This window comes from Pipistrellus hanaki (assembly GCF_964339955.1).
Source record: "Pipistrellus hanaki genome assembly, chromosome: 2".
Taxonomy (NCBI): Eukaryota; Metazoa; Chordata; class Mammalia; order Chiroptera; family Vespertilionidae; genus Pipistrellus; species Pipistrellus hanaki.
This window is the reverse complement of record NC_140504.1, coordinates 65124891-65144129: the sequence shown is the minus strand read 5'-3', so window position 1 is coordinate 65144129 and position 19239 is coordinate 65124891. Positions and strand designations below refer to the sequence as shown.

Here is a 19239-nt window from a genome sequence, read left to right as displayed (position 1 = left end):
TACTATTCATCACCTTGAATATTTCTTGCCGTTCCCGTCTGGCCTGCATGGTTTCTGTTGAGAAATCAGCTGACAATCGTATGGATGCTCCTTTATAGGTAACTACCTGCTTTTCTCTTGCTGCTTTTAATATTCTTTGTCTTTTGCTCTTGGAATTTTAATTATGATTTGTCTTGTTGTGGTCCTCTTTGGATTCCTTTTGTTTGGAATTCTGTGCACTTCCTGGACTTGTAAGTCTAATTCTTTCATCAGGTGGGGGAAGTTTTCTGTCACTATTTCTTTCAGTATGTTTTCGATATCTTGCTCTCTCTTATCTTCTGGGACCCCCATAATTCTGATGTTGGTTCGCTTGAAGTTGTCCCAGAGTTTTCTTACATTATCTTCAACTTTCTGGATTCTCTTGCCTTCTTGCTTCTGCAGAGGAATGTCTTCTAGCTCTTTATATTCCAAATCTTTGGCTTGATTCTTGCGATCTTCCGTTTTTAGGACTCTGTAAAATATTTTTTATTTCAGACAATGTATTCTTTATTTCTTGTTGATCCCTTATTATTTCTTGTTGATCCGTTATTATTTCTTGTTGATCCCTTTTCATATCCTCATAGGTCTCGTTTATTTTATTGGCCTTTTCTAGGAGATTCTTGAACAACCTTATAAGTGTGGTTTTGAACTCTATATCCAGTCGCTTTTTGTCCTCCATTTCTTTCGTTTGTGATCTGTTTCCTTGTCTCGGCATTTTTACAGATTCTCTGAGTTGGTAGCCTTAAAAGTCTCTGTGTTCTGCCTGGATGGGGCAGAGTTTCAGGGTGGAGCCTACAGCCTTGGCTTTTGTCAGCCATTCCCTATGCGGCTCCTGAGTCTCAGTGTTTCTCAGGGTCCTTCAGTACTCACTGCAAGCAGCTCTGAGAGTGAGGTGCCCTCGAGTTTTGCCTGCTACCAAACAGTCTAGTCTTTCCCCCAATGAGCCCAGAACTGGGGTTCAGTTCAGTTGGAAGTGGGATTGGAAGTGGGGTTCATAGTCTGGAGCTTTTGTCTCCTTCCCACCAGGGCAATCCAGCGGCACATTCAACCGTCCCTTCTCTGAGCGCAATATGCACGCCTCCTGGGGCTCTGCCTTTCACCGCTCCCCCGGGTTCCAGCCTTATAGCCCAGTCTCCCTCTGTATGAGCCTGGGTCCCCAGGGTCTGGTCTAGAACTGGGGTTCAGAGCAGTCAGAACTGGGGCTCAGCACAGTCCAGAGCTTTTGTCTCCTTCCCACTAGGGCAATCTGCAGCAGAGTCAACAGATGGTCCTCTGCGTGCAATGGGTGCACCTCCGGGGGCTCTGCCTTTTGCCGCTCCCCTGGGATTCTGCCTCACAGCCCAGGTTTCCTCTGTATATGCCTGGGTCCCCAGGGTCTGGCCTAGAACTGGGGTTCAGCGCTGTCAGGTCTGGGGTTCAGCACAGACCGGAGCTTTTATCTCCTTCCTGCTAGGGAACACCAGCCAGGCACTCAGCCGCCCCCTCCTCTCCGGCTCCGTCCTCTCTGCGTGCGCCGCGTGTCTCCATACCTTAGGCTTTTACAGCTCCTCCGTTCTTCCTTCTGGTTTTCTCCTTGCTTCTCATTGTAGAATTTCCAGTCAGTTGACTTTCCTGTAGTTCTGGGTAATATCCATTTTATATTTTAGTTGTATTTTATTGAAATTGTTGTGTGCAGCTGCGGTTAGGTGTTTACCTGTGCAGCCATCTTGGATCCTCCTCGAAAATCCCCACTCATATTATTGTTGTGAGAATTTATACAACAAACATAATATCCTTAAAACAGTGACTGATACAGAAATAGTCATTCAAGTTCTTCACTTTGTTCAAGATTTCCAAATACCTCAACCTCTCCAGAAAGCCTTTCCTAACTAACCCTATAAAAGAAATTTCAGGGGGAAAAATAAGACTTTGAAGCAAACTGACAAAATTTTGATGTGTTGAAGATAGATGATGATTATTCTACTTTTGTGTATGTGTAAAATTTTTGTAATAAATTTTAAGTCTCTTCAGTTTACACTTTGAGGGTTTTTGGGTTTTTTTTTTTTTTTTTGCAGTTAGTCTTGTGGTTTTTTTTTGTGTGTGTTGTTGTTTTTTTCTTTCCCAAATGCTCTATTAAATTGGCTAAATAGCAATTAATAATATTGTCTTGAAATTCTCAAACATAGTAGTTAATGCATCAATGTCATCTCTTCAGGTTTTCCTCCCCGAGTCCCCTTCCTTCTTTTTCATTTAGATTAACAGCACATTGGGCTTTCTGCATAATATTTTATCTGGACTTTCCTTCTCCATGATCCTGGATGGGACATATTTATTTTCCTATCTTGGATTCACTCTGGCCCTCTTTGTCAATAGATTCCCTCATTTTACTGAAGCATGTGCTCCAGTAGCTTCTTAAGGGAGGGAAGGGGGGTGGAGTGTGAAGTAAAATTTTCAGTCATTGAATGTCTTTATTTTCTCTCACATTTATTTGGCTTGATACTTTCCCCCTCAAAATTTTGGAAGCATTTATCAATTTACTACTTCTAGTCTCTTATATAGGTCTTAAGAAGTTCAAGTTATTTTACTTTTTTAAGTGAGAAGAGAGAAGAGGGAGAGAAAGAAATCTGCAACCTAGGTATGTGCCCTGACTGGGAATGGAATCTGCCACCTTCTGGTGTAGATGAAGCTCCAACCAACTGAGTCACACTGACCATGTAAGGCTACGTATTTTGATTTCCATTTATTTCCCTTTTGGAATATTTTAGGATCTTCTTTTTACCTTGTTGTTACAAAACTTTTCAGCATATGCTGTAGTTGATCTTTTTTTCTTATTGATTGTGCTGAGCCCTTGTATCTGATAGGTCTAGGAAATTTTTCTAGTTTGTTTTGTTATAACCTTACATTTTCTCTGGGCTCTTTTTCTGTGACTCTTATTCATAGGATATTAGACCTTTTAATCCAATTTAAGACATTTACTTGGAGAAATGCTATGTGGAGGAAATAGGAAGAAAGTTAGGAAAGCTTGGGGTATACGTCAGACCAAAATGTTAACCTATCCCAGGTGAAGAGAGCAAGAAAAATGTCCTAAATACTCCTTAAACCTATGGTTGTGGATAAAACCTCCAGGGAATCCTTGAGTCAAAGTCAGGTGACAATGGAATCCCCTGTCTTTCAGGAATAGATAGGCCTTATTATTTCTGCTGCACACGTTCATTGGTGGTTATCTAAACCCAGGCATCTACTCAATACAAGCGCGGTGATTGGTCTCAAATTAACTCACTGGGGCCATGGTTAATTAGCTACCTTTCCTTGTGGTCTGAGGTGCCAACATCGGTACGTTTTACAATCATGTGACATTGAATGTGTTTGTCTATGTCCTGTGCCTGGAACTGTGTCAGGCACATTATAATAAACACTCAGAGAGCATTAATTATTTTTACTGAGTGCCAAAGAGAAGACTGCAAGGGTGTGGGGTTGGGCAAAGGACTTGTTATAAACCTAATACTCTAAACTTCAGGATATATTTACTTTTACTTCATGCACTATTCAAATAAGTTTGTTAGTGAGTACAAGCCAAACCCATGTTTAAAAAGGGAAGAGTAAAGCCCTAGCTGGTTTGGCTTGATAGTGTCCCAGGTTAGATTCTGGTCAAGGGCACATGCCTAAAATGCGGGCTAGATCCCCAGTATGGGGTGTGCAGGAGGCAGCTCATCAGTGATTCTCTCTCATCATTGATGTTTCTATCTCTCTCTCCATTATATATCAATTATATATAATGAAGAGAGAGAGAGAGAGAGAGAGAGAGGGAGGGAGGGAGGGAGGGGGGGGGATTTGGATGTTAAAGCTTTAACAAAAGCAGATATATTCAAGAATTTTAACATTAGGAAACTTAGCCCCAACAACTTCAATAGGCATAGTGCTTCATGGTATTTTATGAATGTAACAACCAATGTTCATAATAATGAGTGATATCAAGAAAATGTTTTGCCAGCACTTTGGAGAGGAGGAGAGTATGAAGTGCATTTTAGAGTGTTCTCCCCAGAACAGTGAAAGCAGCAGAGGAGCTCCACAGAAAGAGTAAATCCTCCAGATTATGGACAGCTGATACTTTTATTGATCTAATTACCTCCATGGCTCTTTTGTTTTCCTTTGCATAACTGCATATCATTTTTTTTTTTACTCACTTGATAATGAACAATCATTAGCCTTCTCATTTTATGACATGATTTTATGTTGAGATCCCCACACCTTTCATGACATTTGTCATCACTGCCTGGTGCTCTTGCTTCCTAAGCAAACATAAAATCTCTACAATAAATTACGGATGCAAAAAGAAAAAAAAAAATCACGAATACTAGCAGAGCTTCTGAATCATTTACATTCCTGAGATGGGCTTGGTCACTGCGAGGATTCTCACTCCTGTGGCACATGCCCTAGGCTGCCTTTATGGACATGGTCTGCTTCCCTGACAGCCGGCTTCCTTTTGCCAGCACCATTTCTACTCAGCACTGCCTGTCATGTGTTCCTGCTTGTGCTTAGGAACCACAAACATGCACAGTGCTTTCACAGACAGTGGGTTAACAGCAGGTTCGCTGTCCTGGGATATGACATCAACACCTTTGGAGAATAACTATGGAACTTGATGGGAAGTCATCTTCTCACCTCTCAGGAGTACTGTCAGACCAAGAATAGTGCTGTCTAAAACAGACTTCCACTGTGAAACCGAGAATGGCAGTGTGAGAGAGAAAGCAAGCATGCCCTGAGATGGCCACAGAGGTAGAGGCAAAGAGAAACAACACGCAATGTGCACATGGTATCTGCCTTAGTTCCGCTGCTATAACAAAATACCATGGACTGGGTCATTTAACGCAGTTCTTTATGCTGGGAAATCCAAGACCAAGGCACAGATTCCCTCTCTAGTAAGGATCAGCTTCCTGATTCATTGATAACTGTCATCCCATTGTGTCTTCACGTGGGGGAAGGGGTGAAAAAACTCTCTCAGGGGGTCATTCTATAAGGGCACCAATGGATGGAAGGCTATGCCCTCATGACCTGATCACAGCCCGAAGACCCCACCTCCAAGTACATCACATTGGGGTTTAGATTTGAACATATGAATCTGGGGTGGCACATTCACTCTACAGCATGTCCAGAACATATTTCAGAGTTAAGAACACAAGCAGAATCTTTTTCATTTTCCCACTGACCTGTGAGCTCTGTAAGGGCTGAGCCCCTTTTGCAAGCAAAATATGCTAAGTGCAGTTTATGAGGAAAGCATAGTCATGCTACTCAGGCAGCGCTTCATTCGTGTTTGATAACAAGAAAAAAAAGACAACAATGTCCTTAAAGAAATTTGTTCCTGACTTTACTATAAGGATTAAAATAGGCATTAATTTCACGCAGTTCTTGGTTATTAACTCCAGTTCTTTGTTATTAACCCCTTTGGTCATCTGTTTTTTGGCTTTGGAAAAGGGCTGTGCTGGATTCCATCCATCCCATTAGGCAATCATTTTAATTGTAGTAAATTCATCAGCCATCCTTTCTCTTCTATTGTCATGTCCTACCTTCCAATGTTATCTGTTTTTCTGTGAGTATTCCTTCTTCCCTTTTATTCTAGATGGCATCAAAACAGTTTGAAATTTACTGATCTGCAAGTAAAATAACTGAAATGCACAAGGAAAAGCAGGCAGGAACACCTTTAGCCTGGTATATCAGAAATTTTTTTTAATCTTATTTTTACTATTCCATATTTTCTTTTCTCATCTTGATATTTTTCCAAGATGAGAAAAGAAAATGAATGAAATGAAATGTGCTGGGACTCCTCAGGAATGAGTAAATTTAGGATAATAGCTGGGTGACTATCTTTAGAAACTAAAATTTATCTGAATTTAAAACTATAAATTGTTTTGTTTTCCCAAAAAAAACTAAATTAGTCAGATATGAGGGAAAGAAAAGTATTATGAAGCATTCCAACACACTGGTTAATTTGTATTGATTTTTATCTGCCAATCTAGATGCAATCACACCTTAGGAAGCAGATTTCTATAATTTGCTTTTCCATAAAATGTCACCATTGCATTAAACACTTTGAAAATAGTCGTTGTAAATCAATCTGCACTTATTAGATTTGTTTAAATGATAGCATTAGCATTCCATGCTGAGATTTAATTTTGGTTTTAAAATAACTCCCTACATGCAGAACATTTCCAAGGGTGGAGTGGCTAGCTCCCAATTATTTTCACGCCGTCAGTGCTAAACACATTTAATAACTCACTTATCCACAAGCTGTGGGATCTCTGAAGACCTCCCAATTCAGAGGGAAGCACAGGCTACTTTATATTTTTAAAAAAGGAAAAATGCAGAACCATAGCCAAACGCAAAGTAAAAGTTCTTACCTTGTTCATGTCAAAGGTATTATAGATTCGATCAACATGTTGATTGGCCTTTTGGTGTAGACTTTGCAGACCCAAGAGTGTCTTAAATTCATGTAGAGTTTGCAGGCCAGAGGGATATTTCATCATAAAATTTCTGTACCACACATAGGTTTCCTTGGCAGGAATTGCTGTCAGGCCTTCAGCTATAGAGGCACTATTTCCCATCGTGACTCAGTCTGCAGCTTTTCCTCAGGTTGTCTCCAGGTAGGGTCTGTCTGTATTTAGTCCCTCATGCTTCATTAAAACTTGAGGCTTACATATGCCCTTGGAAAGCTACTCTAAACCTCTTACGGCTAAGGCTAAATAAGAATAGAAAGCCATTGAGATGAACTCTTCTGTACAGTTTTAAGACTAGATCTTTTGCCACTAATTGATGGGATTGTGCTAACTAGCTATTCAGAGATACAGCTCTCTGTGTAAGGCAGAGGCAGTAAGTTAGAGAGGGTAACTCTTGCCATATTGTTAGCCCTAAATTCTGCCTATGTTACAGTGACACAGTGGGACTAATGAAAGAACTTTGAGTTGCCATCAGGAAGTCTGGGTTTAAAGTTTTGTTTGCCAGGTAATAACTACATCAAAACATTACTTATGTTCTCCAACCTCAGTATCCCTATCTGTAAAAGAGTAATAAGACTATTTGCCTTTTCACATCCAATCATTGTGGAGATAAATTTAGATGAAAAACATTTTTAAAACCATGAGAGAAACTATACATTATGAGTTTTGCTAAATGAAAAGAATGTCTATGTATAGGAGAGGGAAATGGGTAAGAGGTAACTATTATATATTAGTAGTAAAAATAAAGTTGTAGATGTAGTAAACAGAAAAGTGTGGTTTGCATAGAAAAGAACATTTTTACTGTATTTCCTGACATTGTTTTTGCCTTTTTTTTTTTTCCTTTTTAGCTGTTCTTTCTTCTCTCCAGTCTGCATCTACCCATGCTCTCTGCCTGCTAGTTTTATCCCACGCTGGTTCCCACGCTGAGTGAATTGGCCTATGAACTGCATCTATGCTCCAGTAATAGAAATGAATTGCCATGTGGTCCTCAAGTCATCTAGCGCCAGCCACAATGAGTAGGAAGAGAATCACCTTATTTCCGCATAGGGGGTTCTCTGGTTCCAAGCTCCTCTCATAACCTTACTCCATCCCACTCACCCCCAATAGTCAGTACTATTATTGACTCAGTTCATAAATTGGTCTCTGCCTTAGTCCCTACTCCTTAATCCAGATTACCTGTTTAAAACCCAGGATTCCTCAAGAACAGGACCCATTGGGGCCTTAAGTGAAAGTGGCAATGGTTAAGGTGAATATGATTAATTTTGTTTCAAAATATCATTATAGATTTTCAATAGAAAATTTTAATTTCATAGAGTTACGTAACAAGTGCTCAATAAGATCATGGAAATTTGGAACTCATTCATTTGGTAGTATTATTTAAAATGATTAGAGTAGATGAGATAATAAGGACTCAGCCCTGGGCATTATTCATTTATGAAACATGAAGAATATATCCTATTAGAACCTTCAAAATCTATTCTCTGGAAAGTCCCTCTACAGACTCTTTCTAAATGTCTGCCAGAAGGCATTCAGAGGCACTGACTTCTTATCACCATTAGCATTTATTCATCACTAATTTTTAAATTAAAGGAAGAATGGATACTGATAATGGCAAAGAAAGGTAATGAAAGTTTTTAAGGGACCAAGAAAATCCCTCAAGGAAGAAAAAGTCTGGGTAGGTCAAGAATACAAGGACATGAGATTCAGAAAACATACTTTAAAAAAATCTACATAATTATTACTTGTTGATAAAGGAAATAAACTAGGGTCTAGTAATAATTAATGTCGTTTTTTAACATTCGTTTAAAATCTTGCTTGGTGTTGACTTGTATTGACATAACCTTCAAACACGTGGTATCTACAGAACGTGTGAAGTGCAATTAACAAGTTTTGCTTGAAAAAGTTTGTGTTTGGTTTGGTTTTTGTTGCAGAACTAGGGCTAAGGAGATGGTGGATGTCATATTCAGCACTGCATGCTTTACGAGTTCCAATTAGGAAGAAAAGCAAGTGAGGCTGCAAAAAACATCTGTAGTGCTCTTGGTCAAGATGCAGTTAGCGCCAGAAAATGCCAGCGTTGGTTTGAGAAATTTCGCGAGGGAAATTTTTCGTTAGATGACAAGAGTGGTGTCCAATTTTGATCAAGAAGCTCTTCAAGCTCTTTTGGTGCAAAATCCTCAAATTACTCAACAAGAGCTTGCGACAACTTTAAATTGTTCACAAAAAACAATTTCCAATCAATTGTGTGCACTTGGCAAAGTCCAAAAGTTTGGAAAATGGGTTCCTCATGAGTTGACCGACAACAACCGTAATCAAAGAGTCACAATTTGCAGTTCGCTCCTCTCTCGTCAAAACCGTTTGCCGTTTTTAGAGCAAATTGTTACTGGAGATGAAGAATGGGTGCTGTATGTTAATTTGAAAAGGGGGCCTCAATGGTTAGACAAAAATGAGGCTCCGCAGCCCACGCCAAAACCTGACTTGCATGCGAAAAAAGTGATGTTGTGTGTTTGGTGGAATTTTAAAGGAATTCTTCATTATGAACTTTTACCATCTAACCAAACCATTACAAGTGCAGTGTATAGTGCCCAATTGGAAAGGTTAGCCCAAGCTTTAAGAGAAAAAGAACCCGCGCTGATTAATCGGAAGGGCGTAATTCTTCACCACGATAACGCACGACCGCATACTGCAAGAATCACTGCTGAAAAACTGCGCCAGTTGGAATGGGAAGTTCTCCCTCAACCTGCATATTCTCCTGATATTGCCCCTTCCGATTACCATTTGTTTCGTTCTTTGCAAAACTTTCTTCTTGGAAAAAAATTTAATAATAAAGAATGCCTCAAAAATTCATTGACCGAATTTTTTGCATCAAAATCACAAGAATTTTACAACAGAGGGATTAAAATGCTTCCTGAGCGTTGGGCACAAGTAGTAAAAAACAACGGCAACTATATTGTTGATTAAATTTTGTTGTATTGTTTAAATAAATTCGATTTAAAAAAGTATTAGAAAACGACATTAATTATTACTAGACCTAATATTACAAGTTATATGAGAATTCTTATATTGGATGCAATATTGATATCTAAGTAAACGTCAGGAGTCTTACTATATACAATGTTAACCAGTTATGAGACAATGGGAGAAAAATAAAGGGAAAAGGCTTCATTTATAATAGATCAAAGCAAAAATCTAATTAATTACAATGAATATTAACTAGAATGTTTAAGTGTATTTGAAGAAATATTTTAAATGCTAATACATGACACAAATGAAGACTTGAATATATAGAAAGACATATTTTGGTTGGTCTTGGTTAGAAGGATATGATATTTTAAAAAGGCAATTCTATCTTAATCCATAATATCACCACAAACCTAACAAAATACAGAAAATTTGAGGGTGGGTGGTGACTAAAACGCTAAATCTAAGTTGAATGAGAAACATGCAAAGACACACAGGAAAATCCTGAAATATAAAATTACTGCCTAGTCCTACCCAGAAAACACGGGCCTGACATAAGAGGGACAATCAATGAAAAATGATAGAAATTATTTTTAAGAACTTGGCCCAAATATAAATAGGAATTTAACATGCAATAAGGTGGCTTGCAGACAATGGGAGAGAAGATTAATTATTTAATTAATAATTCTGGACAATACTGTGACTATGTGGACACACAAAATTGGATTTTTAACTTACTCCTTACACCAAAATAAATTCTAGATGAATCAAAGATTTAACAATATAATTATTTAAATAATCATAAGAAAACAAAGTAAATTTTCTTTATACTTTTTCCATTGGAAAAGTCCTCTCTAATTATGGCTGCAAAACCCAGAAGCCATAAACAAAAGAAAATCAAACAAATAAAAATAAAATCCTATATGGCTAAAACCACTATAAAAAATTTTAAATGAAAAATTATTAGAAAATATTTGTAATACATATAATATAAAAATATAAGATAAAAAGATACATCAGTAAGAAAATATCACCCAATAGAAAATGAACAAAGGTTAAATTTAAAAATTCAAAAGAACTTTAAACATTAAAAGATTCTCAACCTTACTCATAAGAAATATACATTAAACTACAAAGATATACCATATTTTATCCATTTGATCGGTAAGATTAGGAAGATTGATAATTCACTAGGTAGGTAAACGTGTGAAGAAACCGGCACTGCCACAGCTGGTTTGGCTCAGTGGATAGAGCGTCAGCCTTCGGACTGAAGGGTCCTGGGTTTGATTCTGGTCAAGGGCACATACATACCTAGGCTGCAGACTCAATCCCCAGTAGGAGGCATACAGGAGGCAGCTGATTCATGATTCTCTCACATCATAGATGTCTCTCTCTCTCTCTCTCTCTCTCTCTCTCTCTCTCTCTCTCTCTCCTCTCTCCTCTCTCCTCTCTCCTCTCTCTCTCTCTCCTCTCTCCCTCTCCCTTCCCCTCTGAAATCAATAATAAAAGTGTATTTTAAAAAGACATTCACACATTGATGTGGGAATGTATATTAATACATTGGTATGAAGTGCTATTAGGCAATATCTATTAATAAAATGTACATACCCTTTGACCTTGCAATTCATCTTTGAGATTTATTTAACCGATATACTTGATCCTATATGAAATGAACATATTTAAAAGAATATTCAGCCCTAACCAGTTTGGTTCAGTGGATAGAGTTTTGGCCTGAAGACTGAAGGGTCACAGGATCATTTCTGGTCGAGGGCACATGCCCAGGTTGTGGGCTCAATCCTTAGTGTGGGGTATGTAGGAGGAAGCCCACTCATGATTCTCTCTTTATTGGTATCTCACTCTCCCTCTCCCTTCCTCTCTGAAATCAATATATATATATATATATATATATATATATATATATATATATGCACACACATACACACACACACACGCACACACACACACACACACACACTATTCACTGTTGTGTGCATGTAAATCCAAAATAATAAATAAAATGTAAATATCTATTGAATAAGAGAATAGTTAAGTAAATTTTGGTATGTCCTTGGAATGGAGTAAAAAGGAGCAGTTAAAGATGAGAGTGCTCTACATGCATGGATCCTAATATGGAATAATCTTGAAGGTATATTAAGTGGAAAAGCATCAACATCTTTTGGCTGCTATTCCATATTTATCCTATCTATTATAATAAAGAGGGAATATGCTAACTGACCATCACACCATTACAAAGATGGTGGCACCAACTGCCAATAAGAAGGTAATATGCTGCCAAAACTGGTTTGGCTCAATGGACAGAGTGTTGGCCTGGGGACTGAAAGGTACCAGGTTCGATTCCGGTCAAGGGCATGTACCTAGGTTGCAGGCACATCCCCAGTAGGGGGTGTGCAAGAGGCAGCTGATTGATGATTCTCTCTCATCGATGTTTCTAACTCTCTATCCCTCTCTCTTCCTCTTTGTAAAAAATCAATAAAATATATTTTTTTAAAAAAAGGGGGGGGGAATATGCTAATTGACTGCCATGCCCTCAACAATGGTGGTGCTCACAGCCACAAGATGGTGACTCCCAGTCCCTCAGCCCTGCCGAGGTGGCAGGTGCACAGCAAGGCTGGGCCTGTTCCCAGGTGGGCCCAGCCGCTCCATGCACCTGCCTCTGGAATCCCCCAGTCCCCTCAGTCCCCCAGCCCCCTAGGGACATCCGAGGCTCAGGTAACCAGGGCTGGCTGAGGCTTGTGCTGCCAGCAGTGGCAGCAGCAGAGGTGTGATGGTGCATTACCTTCCCCTGATCGCCGGGTTGCCTCCCAACCCTGAGGGCTCCCTGATTGTGAGAGGGGGCAGGCTGGACTGAGGGAAACCCCCTTCCAGTGCATGAATTTTCATGCACCAGGCTTCTAGTATCTATATAATGATTTGTATGGTTTTATATGCACTGATTTCACTTGAATGAACTCACAAGAACTGGTAAAAGCATGCCTTTTGAGAAAACTAATAAGTTGCCAAGTATAAGCAGGGGGTGAAGAATTTGCATCATATGCCACTTCACAAGTTCTGAATTTTATGCTTTGTGAATGTACATAAAATTAAAATATGCAACTCCACAAATAAATATTAAGTATTTATTGTTTTCATCCAATGCAACAGGCATTTCTAAACAAACATAAAAAATCAGTTATGAAAGAAAATGTAAAAACACAATGCTTACATATGTGTTCATATTATACTTAGAAGAGTGTTTCTTTTACAATAGCTCAATAAGAAAATTATGACATCTATACAATAGCTCAAAGGTTTTTGAAGATTTGTATTTTCTGCTGAGTATTAGCTGTGGTGGAGAAAGGGCATAATTCCTGTCTTTTTTAACACAAGTTTCAGAAGGAGGTGATTTTGTAGTTCTTTGTGTATAGATTTTGATAACCACTGTTTTCCAGTTTTTACAGTCTTTTAAGTAAAACCAAAATTTAAGCCTAAATGGCATTTCCATCTTTCTTAGTTGCTCACATGGGAATTACAGAACTCAAGAAACAGTTTCTGAAAGAACAGAAAGAGTTAGGGAGTAGGACAGGAAGTATGTAAATGGTTCATCACTCTCCATTTCCAAAGTATAACTAGTACAATTTCTTCAGTGTCGAACAGGACGAACTTCACAATAACAAGTACAAGAGAAAATATTTTTTTGAAAGTAAGTTTCCTTTTTCTTATTAGCATTTTAAAGAAAGGAATGGCTTTTCTGACTTTTAGTTTTGAGAAGTACTTTCATTGTTCCCTAAAGGGAGACCATGTCCTGCATCTGTACTCCCTTTACTGAAAGCGTTCCCCAAAAGATGGCCTTCTTTAAGCAAAGCTTCTAAGTAACTATCCAACTGCTCCATGTCTCCTACTGGACCTCCCTAGAAAAGAAAAGCAACAGTCATAGCAGGGAAACAAGCCACAACCATGTTCAGGTGGCCTCTGAACAGTCTTCTCTGTGATTCATGTACATCACAACCCACCTTGCATCTGAAAAATGCTTTTAACTTTTCAAAATGTTTTCACATTGAACCCCATTTTATGCTTGCAAGAGGTTAGAAAGTTGGATAATTTTTTCTTCTTTAGCGGAGGATAATTTCACTGTTTCCCCCCCCCTTCTATTTAATTAGTTGTTTTATTCCTAAAGCCCCTCCTCCACCCCTCACTCATCTTTCTCTGTCATAGGTTCTTACCTCCCATTTTAAAAACTCATGAATCTTTAGTTTTATAAGCAAAACGGACGACTAGGAAAATTTTGACTTCTCTGTTTCTCCTCTTTCATCTGCAGCATCTTTCCCTGCAATGCTTGGCTTGCTGCCCGCATCTGCTCCCTTTTCTCTCCCCTGCCCCCCCATACCAGATCTCTGAGTTAATTTCATGCTCTCCTTCCCTGGGCTTCTTAATCCAGGAACAGCTGAACAAATGCTCCTTCTTGACTGACCTAAATCTCACTCCCCTCAGGCCCAACCATGGGATCAACCCGCTCTCCAACTGAGGTGATGGAAAAGAGGATTTTTAGGAAGGATCTTTCAGAAACAATCCCAATGTTATTGCTGTTCCCAACAACGGTGTTACACCACCACCCTACTTTCTCCATCTGTTATCTGATTCCATGCTTTGCTCCCACTGCCCTGGATCTGCTCGGTCCTCTAACAAGACTGAATTGTATTATGTCCCAGCTTTGTGATGTAACCCTATTCCTGGAGATAGGTGCCACAGTATTGATATCACTGACCCTGGGGAGTACCTGTGTGACCTTTCTGACACTGACCACTCTCGGCTTAGTTGGTCTAGTCCAGTGGTTGGCAAACCGTGGCTCGCGAGCCACATGCAGCCCTTTGGCCCTTTGAGTGTTCTAACCACTTCTTCAAAATAGACTCATCCAGGCTGAAAACTGACTTCTGCGCATGGGCCACAAAGTTTCCATCGCACTCTATGCGTGTGCCTGCATGTGGTATTTTGTGTAAGAGCCACACTCAAGGGGCTAAAGAACCACATGTGGCTCGCGAGCTACTGTTTGTTGACCACTGGTCTAGTCTAACCCTCTGAATACTGCTCTCTGCCTGGTGGACTCGACATCCTCCTAGAACTTCAGGTGGGTTCCCAGCCCCTTCATGTGCCTGCCGTGTCTGCTGGTGAGTCTACCTCACCTCGAGTCCCTGCCCTATTCCACTGCAATTGCTCTGGCAATCAGAGACAGTAAAAAATGGTAACTTCAAGTGGGGGATGAGAGCAAATATATTTGGGCAGGAAACTTTTGAGTCCCTCTCCAATGATTCTAAAGAGTATCATACTTTGTGGGCTAAAGCATTTTGCCTCCTTACCAAACGTTGAGAAGAAAGCAAATTAAATTATATAATTACTCTGACTATTTTGGGGAGAGCCCAGGGGTTTGGCATAAAGGGCAAATTAGTTGTTTGGCTCAGTGGTTGGAGCATGGACCTGCAGATTGAAGGGTCCCAGGCTTGATTCTGGTCAAGGACACATTCCTGGGTTGCAGGCTAGATCCAAGCCCCATTTGGGGTGTTTTCAGGAAGCAACTAACTAATGTGTCTCTTTACCATCAATGTTTCTCTCTGTGTGTTTCTCCCTTTCCTTTCCATTTTCTCTAAAAATCAATGTAGAAAATATCCTTGGGTGAGAAATAACCAAAGAGAGAAAGAGAGAAAGAGAGAGAGAGAGAGACAGAGAGAGAGACAGAGAGAGAGACAGAGAGAGAGAGAGAGAGAGAGAGAGAGAGAGAGAGAGAGAGAGAGAGAAAGAGAAAGAGGGAGAGAGGTTATTGTTTCTTTTTTTTTTTTCTTGGCCAAATACACATTTGCTATTCTGAGAATATTTTATGAACTTTTCTTATAAAGAGTGATATTCAATTTCTATGATATAGAATTTCTTTGGTCTCTCTAGTTTTCCTTCTTAGTGAAACAACTATTATGACTGAAAGTTTACCATATGCCAGGCCTTTCTATTAGACCTTTTGCCCATAAAAATATTTCCCACCCTTTACAGCCACAAGAAACAAAAGGAGCTGCATTCACATCCCACTCTTACAGCAATAAACCAACTTGAATAATAGGCTAATTTAGTACCACTGATAGAAGCACAAATGTAATTACCATTATGTGAAAACAGCATTAGCTGTCTTTATATTTTAATGATGAAACCAGACCACCCAAGGTGGGGAGGGGTCTTCTCTTTTGGCTCTCTACTTCAGTTAAGCAAAAGTATTTTCTGCACTTTATTTTGCATTCAATATAAGACAAAACCCCAGAGAAAACAAAAATATGTTCATTAGTTTTTAAGAAGAAATGGACTATTAGCTTGAAATGTTCACAACCAGGACTGAAACCCAGGCATTCTGCCTTCGAAGTCCATGTCCCTCCCCAAACCTCTTCCTGGCAAGACAAGCCTCAGTCCTCCCCGTCAGGACTCGCTGCAGAGACTCAGCCCCACCCTTGCACCCTGCACGGTCCAGGAAGGCCCTTTCTGTGTCCCAGGTTAGAGATCTTTCTGAGGAAAATACCATGTGCTCACTGTTAATTTCTCAGTTTATTTCTAGCATTTACAGAAAGACTTTTCAACCTTGGCTATATTTATTTTAATTTTTTATGTGTTTTACCTAACATTTCTATGTAATATAGATTATAAAATTTTTAATGTTACCTAACATTAAAAATGTTCTAGTATGTACTTTCAATATATTAGGAGTCCAATTCTTTTTTTAAAAAATTTTACAGTTTTAATATTTTTCTACAAAAATCAATAATCTTCACGTAGTTACATTTGCAACAAAGGCCCATGGTGAATCTCAGTTGTTGCCATTACTAGGAAATAAACATGAATGTAAAAATGTAGAAATAAATATGTCATGTAAAAATGTAGACCTTATACTCTTTTATTTACAACTTGAACAATTCACATGGAAATAGTTTATAGAAGACTTAATGTATGTAAGAGAATAAGCATTTAAGTCAGGTGGGTCCTAAACTGTAGGCTTTCTAGTAACTGAGTTTTTCCTGTGAGGATGCTAATTATTAGTTCAGCTTTCAGTTGCTTCACTGAGCACCTTAATTCTAGAAGCCCAATTCTTTATGCATTAAACTATACATACATAGTCCATATATACATGGTGTTTCCTGACCTCTCCAATCTACACTCTAAGATTAGAAGAGTTTACTTTTATTTATGTATCAGGATAAAAACAAATGAACACAGTTTGCTTTCTAAAAAGATTTAGAAAAAATTTCCTACTATAAACATACTATTGAGGAGACCTGAGTGTAATCAAATTATACCAACAACACCAGACAAGATTCTAATTTTGTTGAGAGAGAGAATAACGAACCTTTAAAAATGTTCTAGTATGTACTTTCAAAGTTCACTTATCTGTCATTTCAATATCCTTATAGGGAGAGTAAGGGCTAGGTTAGTGACTTGTCCAAGGTCAGTAAATAGATAATACTGTTAGGAGAGGAAGCTAGCTGAGTGCTCTGTCCACAAAGTCTATTCCCACCACTCAGAGTCCCATCACTTACCAGCTGAAGTGTCTGCAGCAATGCTGCCAGTTTTACACGAAGATTATTCAGTCTATCTTCAGCAACTTTTCTTCTTTGTTCACATTGCATCAGAGATATTTCATTAATCACTCCTCTTATGTTGGCATCATAGATAATAGACTGCATTTTTCTCTTCAGGTTTTTTTCATATTGGGCCATGTATACATCCTGGATCTGGGAATGTTTGTTTTTAAGTCTTAGTATATTTTTAAATTTTACTTTCCCCCTAATATCAAAAAAACTATTTTCTATTTCAATTACATGCATATATACTTTGTGTCAACTCCATGAACTTAAGGTACATACAATCTGATTTTTTTTTAAAAAAAGAAATAAAAAGAAAAGGAAGGAAGATACATAAGAGTCCAGTAACTATAATATAGCCCAGTAAGCTTTAGAATGAAGAAGGAACCCAGTACTGGTTGAATTTGTTCAAGGCACGAAGGGGAGGGTCCCTTTAACTCTCCACAGAACCAGTATCTCATAGACAATGACAGCAGGGTCAGCCACTCGGGGCTTTCAGGGCAGATAACCCTGTGTTATTTATAACTCAAGTCTGAGCACCTGAAAAGCACAGCAACTACAGTAAAAGAATTCCTGTGCTGTCTGTCGCTTTCTTGGGGTCCCTTTCCCCGATGTAAAGAGTACAGTCATACACTAACGCTTATAACCCTTGCTCATTCAAGAGTCTTGGTAGCTTTCTAGGAGCTCATGTTGCACGTAAGGCACTCACAGAGTAGAGATAAGTAATACAGAGTACAAACGCTTCCCAATTCAAAATGACATTAATTGCTTCTGTCAACATTTTGAGAGGACCAGGGAATATTCTCAGAAAAGAAATAGATACAAGGCAAATCCTCTTTAGATAATCATGTGAAAGTTTTTATAATGAGAATTCTGTGCACTAACATGAATGGGTTGCCAGGAAAATTGCAAGGTAGCTTTATTTGTCTTCTGGGTCTACCCTTTCACTTTCATCCCTTCTCCACCACACTCAATAATATGTGCAGGCCCTTGCCACACATTGTCCACATGGTCTCCTTTGCACTCATTGACCTCATCATGAATTTCTTTTTTTTCTAAAAAATCCTTCAAACAAACAAATACTCCTACAGACACTCCAACTATTTCCTAAATTTGAGGCATTGAATTTAATAATAGGTAATTCAAAGACATAAGGTTCAGTCTTTGCCCTCAACCAGCTTCTGGTGTGAGGCACCAGGAATTAGACTCTGAAAGCCTTGACCTAACTCTGCCTATTTTTACCTTATTTCCTGAGTTCTAGGTCTTGTTCCAGGAATATACCAAGTTCATTCTTGCCTCAAACCTTTCACCTTCGATATTTTTCCCTGTATGAAAGTTTGACCCCAAATTTAGACAAGGCTGCCTCTCTCCCTCGGGTCTGTATTGAAACGTGGCTCAGGTAAGTATTCTGTGCTCACCGAACAGCTTCCATTTCCCAACACACACCATCACTGTCTATCCTGGCCCCGCAGTTATTTTATGGCATATCCCATTATATGTTTGTTTGTTTATGTGTTTAGTATCTATCATTATGTGACACTGCACTAGGTTTTATTTGTGTGTTTATCCCTTTCTCTAGAATGTTACCTCAATGTAAAAACAAAAAAAAAAATTGGTATTGTTCACCTCTGCATTTCCAATGCCTGCCACACAGTGAGGCCTAAATACTGGGGAATTAGGAGAGCAGATAAGTAGCCTTCACAGTAAGGGGATTTCAGACATGTGGGCCAATCTTTGGAATCCAGGCCATATTCTGAGATGGTGGAGGGGAATCTACTTTCAAACATCCTCAGTTCAACCTACATAAAGCTGATGACTTACAACACCTCCTCCAGGAAGTTTCATAGATGCTTCCTACAGAGGTTTCAGTCAAACCCAGGGAGTGACATCCCCATGGTTTTCAGGTGGAGTAGGGAAAATAATTCAATTTAGCTGGAATAGGGACAGGTCAGATAGGTCAGGTGTCACCAGCCATCAATGCTTCTTAGTTTTCAGAACTCCAGAATCTTACAACTTGTGCCAGGCTAAACAATAGCCACAAAACCCTCTTTTATATAAGCAATTATAATAAAACAAATAAAATTGAAAAAATAGATAAAATATTGAAGACAATATTTAGAAAAACAACAGCAACAAAAAGGAACACACTATTGACACACTTAAATGGACCTAAAGGGCATTATGCTGAG

The 19239-nt window shown here is 38.9% G+C and overlaps 2 protein-coding genes across 2 annotated transcripts in view; both read right to left on the bottom strand.

Moving 5' to 3' along the window:
• Positions 1-6596, bottom strand: part of GUCA1C (guanylate cyclase activator 1C) — a gene marked incomplete at both ends in the record, with an annotated part of 34988 nt that extends 28392 nt beyond the window's left edge. The window contains 1 exon segment of the mRNA XM_084870433.1: positions 6393-6596. Within this exon segment, the coding sequence (XP_084726559.1) occupies positions 6393-6596 (204 nt within the window).
• Positions 6597-13201: 6605 nt separating this feature from the next.
• The window catches only part of MORC1 (MORC family CW-type zinc finger 1), a gene marked incomplete at both ends in the record, with an annotated part of 135467 nt that continues 129429 nt past the window's right edge, over positions 13202-19239 (bottom strand). The window contains 2 exons of the mRNA XM_084870422.1: positions 13202-13354; positions 17006-17200. Coding sequence (XP_084726548.1) covers positions 13202-13354; positions 17006-17200 — 348 coding nt within the window. The remainder of the gene's footprint in view (positions 13355-17005; positions 17201-19239) is intronic.